The sequence below is a fragment of the Gadus macrocephalus genome, chromosome 21 (assembly GCF_031168955.1).
Source record: "Gadus macrocephalus chromosome 21, ASM3116895v1".
In the NCBI taxonomy this organism is placed as follows: Eukaryota; Metazoa; Chordata; class Actinopteri; order Gadiformes; family Gadidae; genus Gadus; species Gadus macrocephalus.
In genome coordinates, this window is record NC_082402.1 from 9404314 (window position 1) to 9409121 (window position 4808).

General features: G+C 47.8%; 1 protein-coding gene across 2 annotated transcripts in view; it reads right to left on the reverse strand.

Moving 5' to 3' along the window:
• dusp10 (dual specificity phosphatase 10) overlaps positions 1-4001 on the reverse strand; it is an 11796-nt gene extending 7795 nt beyond the window's left edge. Inside the window, exons 1-2 of one of the 2 annotated variants that reach the window (XM_060041327.1) lie at positions 3015-4001; positions 864-1890 (exon numbers count right to left, since the gene is read on the reverse strand). In XM_060041327.1, coding sequence (XP_059897310.1) covers positions 864-1845 — 982 coding nt within the window. In that variant the 5' untranslated portion in view covers positions 1846-1890; positions 3015-4001. Of the gene's footprint in view, positions 1-863; positions 1945-3014 lie in introns of both variants that reach the window. The other variant, XM_060041326.1, reaches the window with a different exon arrangement.
• Positions 4002-4808: the final 807 nt, after the last annotated feature.

Sequence of the window (4808 nt, forward strand, 5' to 3'; positions counted from 1 at the left end):
TTTACCTTTATGATAACAATGCACAACAATGGAAATAATGTAGGTTAAAGGAAAATACAACAACAGAGCCACATTCATTTTCAATTGTTTCAACCATGCCCTTGTCCTTCAATTGAGCACCAGGATTACACTTATCTCATGTTGCACAGGCCAGTGGATCCAATCCAAGGAACTGATTTAACCCTTGTGTTGTGTTAGGGTTGGACCGATTTAGAGTCTTCCTCAAAGAGAAGTATGCTTTTTTTTGATTCAATAGACCCTTTTCACAGCAGCGTCCTCGTGGGACAAACAAAGATGTTGCTCATAAACCTAATTAAGTTTCTGCTACTTTTATATAGAAGGGAACCAGTAGACTAAACTAGTGAAGATCAGTTTGCTACCCGTGTATCTTCTCTTGGGATTCATGACCATGGCATTTTAAAAGGGTAGAACTTTTTGACTAAGATTCTGACTAGGATGGTGAAGGGATATGTTACAATGGTGGTGCTAATTCAAGACTTGGATTAATTGGTTAAACAGCATTCCAATGTCTGGGTAGGAACACCATCAAAGGTAACATGGAGTGAACACAGCACAATGAAGAGCCACTGTCATCTCCTCCACCACCACCACCACCACCACCACCTCCACCTCCACCACCTCCACCACCACCAGCACCACTATCACCAGCACCAGCACCACCAATTCCACCTCCACCACCACCAGCACCAGCACCCCCCCCCCCCCCCCACCACCCCCACCACCACCACCACCACCACCAGCACCACCACCACCAGCACCACCACCACCAGCACCACCACCACCACCACCCCCACCACCACCACTCCCCCCACATCAGCCCTCACCCTGGGCCGGGGGCCTACCTTTGAGGACGATGGGGTCCTTGCCCTCCCTCCTCAGGGACTCCAGCACCACACTGAGGGGCTGCGAGGGGGCCAGCCGCGCCGGGTCGGACGTGCTGTCGTCGTACACCACCAGGTCGCGCGCGAAGACCCCCCCCCTGAAGGAGTCCTTGGCCTCGCGGCAGGACACCAGCTCCAGCACCGTGACCTTGCCCTGCTGCAGCCGCCGCCGGCTGATCTTGTCCGAGCAGTTGATGTGCACGGCGCCGCGCACGTGGCCCTTGTTGTATTCCGTGAAGGGCCGGCAGTCCACGACGACAGGCAGGGGCCCCGCCACCGGGTGGCCCACGGGGCAGCAGGCCAGCCGCCGGGCCAGTTCGTTGGGGTGGATGACCCGGAAGGAGTGCTGGGCCCGGGGCGGGCCGGTGGAGCTGAGGCTGGGGGTGCTCCCGGCCCCGTGGCTGCCCAGCGCCGTGGGCGCCGGGCTGGGGGAGGACGGCCCCGCATAGCTGAGGTTGGGGCTGCTGGCGCTCACCTGGCTGGGGGCGTGGTGGTGGCCGTGGTGGGCGTGAGCGCGTGCGTCCCTCTCATAGGTGCTGACGGAGCAGCAGCTGGCACTGCTGCAGCCACACGACAAGGAGCGCGTAGAGCCGTTGGATGAGGGCATATACGTCACGAGATCGGTCGTCGATCGGATCTGGACCAGCGTGGTGCTGCTGACGATGGTCTTGCCGCCGCCGCCGCCGCCGCTGCCGGTGCTGCTGGTGCTACTGATGCTACTGATGCTACTGATGCTACTGATGCTACTGATGCTAGTACTGATGCTACTGATGCTAGTGCTGCTGGTACGACGGCTACTACTGCTGCTGCTGCTGCTGCCGCCACCGCTGTTGATGGCGATGGCGTCCAGGTAGCTGGCGTCCAGGCGCAGTTGGAGTTCCTGAGGTCGGACCGGCCTGGGCAGCGCCACCACTATTCTGTCGTCTAGAGGAGATGGAGGCATGGGGAAGGCCGAGGGCGGGACGGACACGGAGAAGTCAACGCAGCACTGTCAGGAGAGCACAACAGGAGGCAAACAACGGGATGAGGTTGTGGCTAGACACTGTGGAGAGGGTGAGAGAAGACCACATGAATGGAGGCACAGACCTAGGGGAGTGAAAGTGGCTGAAAACGATTCAGCCAAAAGCATAGTATATTGGGAGCTCTCTGGTGTGTTTGTAAAAACATCTCTCCCAATTTACATCTAACAGTTGCAGTGTAGGCAAATATTTGTAGTACTTTACCCCAAAGGGCAACACCCAAGTTGAAGGTAATAATTAGAATGTAATTACTGATATAGAATGACATTAGGGCTGAATGCCATCAAAGGCTAAGCAATTCATGTGATTCTTTGCTACAAATGGAATGGCTAATTATACTACACTTAGCATCCCAATTATGTGGACAGTTCAATATCAGCAAAATAGTGTGTGACCAAAAGAAATTATACACCAAAAAAAAAAGCGACATAATATACTGCATCAACGCTACGCCGCAGTTCAGTCTCTCCCTCGACAGAAAGTCGAAGGATTTGCAAACGTTGAATACCGTTTGACCAATATATCCCCCCCCCCCCCAAAAAAATAAAAACAATAAACCCACAAAGACAGCATTCGCAGTCTGTATCATGTAAAAGGCACGAGTCGAGCGTTGCCAGTGATGACTATCGCTGTCTGTGAAGACGTGCAGTGTGCTGCTCGGCTCAGGATATCATTCATGGCAAATTCATTGAAGAAACCGGCAGGAGAACGTGCTGGGAATAGGATGGCTGGGACCGTCTGGATTTGCTTATCCTGTGAGTGTATCCTCACAGAAACAGCAGGACGGCAAACAAATTGTGCTTTTCTCAGTAGAGATGCTTAATTATATATCCCTTTTTATCTCACTCATGATGAGAAGGTAGGCTATCACTGACACTAGCGTTATAGCGACGATATAATGATGAACCGCCTTTAAAACATCTTTAAGTATTAGCTCAGTGCAGATATCGTCTCTTTTTTAATGGAAACACTTGAAATTCATTGAATGTTTTTTTTGTGGAGGACTACATGGTATATGCTGTGTGTCTCATTTATCAACCCAAACAGGACAGCCACATAGGGATTCAAAGATTACAAAAAAAAGTTTACTTACATTATTCTTCAACGTTGTGTTATGCCTTGCGTGCAGTATAAACGGATATTATTCCCCGTCGCGGAAAAACGCTGCCTCTGTTCAGTTCGTCCCGGTGATGTAGATGGGCAACATTTTGACTTTTACCCGGTGGCTCCCCCAGTAATAATACTGAGGGAACTCGGACAACCTACAGAAGTCCCGCTCTGGGATTGACACGTATGCTAACCAATCCACGGCTTCATTAATATTCAATTCATCCGCGGCATACAGTGAGCGCCAGACCAGTGATGGGAGGGTTGTTGTCGAATCGTCATCGTCTTTGGTTGGCGGGGATTGTCAATTGAACGGCGTTCGGTGCTGGAGAGTCCCGTGTGCGAGAGGATGATGTCATTGGCAGCCAATCAAACGTCTGCTAGAGCGAATTAAGGAAAAATGAGTGAATAAGCGACGCCGTGGTGTTTGCGCCTTCGATTAATGCACACCGTTAAGTCGCACCGGTCGCGATTCAAACGGACGGTGCCCTCACACTGCTGCCTGCAAACACCTGCTAACTGAAACAAGTAGGCACAGCACACATGATGCATGATGAGGCATAACTGCGTTTTGCAATGACAATGCGCAGTGGGTGGTGGCCTTCTTGCTATAGGCAATCTGTTGTGAGTGACTATTAATTTACTTTACTTTGTATATTAGGTAAGACCTATAGTAGCATGTAGGCTACTGCTACTACTATGTTTATATTGACTAATTTAGTATTAATGTAATAGTCAACCCATAGCACGATTGAAAAGAGGATCAAACGGAAATATTACAAAGGAAGGGGTCATTCTGGCCTCAAACTTTCTCCTCATCTTCCTTGGAAATCTGGAACAATATACACACATTTACAATTGCTATTTAAAGCTCTCTGTAGAGATGGTTATTTTTAAGCGGACAGCTGATCAAAGCCCATCCTAATTGAGTTCTCAGCTACTCTTGTTTCATTTGCAATGAAGGGTAAATGGACAAGCAATTGTGTCTGTGTGTGTGTGGTGTGTGTGTGTGTGTGTGTGTGTGTGTGTGTGTGTGTGTGTGTGTGTGTGTGTGTGTGTGTGTGTGTGTGTGGTGTGTGTGTGTGTGTGTGTGTGTGTGTGTGTGTGTGTGTGTGTGTGTGTGTGTGTGTGTGTGTGTGTGTGTGTATGAATGAGAATGTAATAAAAAAAAAAGAAAAACACATGTCTAATAACTCAGGTTGTCATGTTTTCAGATGTATTTGACATGATAATAGGCCATTAGGTATTATGCTATGCTTGTTAGAAACAAGCTACAGTGTTCATATAAACACTGCTACTGATGTTAGATTCATAACTCTCAATGAAAACAACAATAACACTTGTTATTTATCAGCCCACATAAATAGACAGAAGTTCATCTCAGAACAATGGGTGAAGCCTTAACAATTGATATATGTATAAACACAACTGGTTTAGTCTGTATGGTGACTTGAGGGTGGTGTCATTCTTGTTCGGACTACAATATCTTATTGCCTAACTAAACAGACAACATTTGGGATACAACATTGTGACTAATTAGAGGCAACAAAACAATCTTCTAAATTGAAACCATTATTTTGGATCTTATTGTCAGTATAACTTAATTTGATGGAGAGGAGAATGAAACAACATTTAAAAGTATTTTTTGGAACTAAGTAACTAAATGAATCTACAGATATTTTTGTTTCATTTAAAAAATATATTATTTTTAGGTTTTATGATGTCTATAATATGATTGTAGACATCATAAAATAATGTTTGTACCCACTTCTGACTCCTG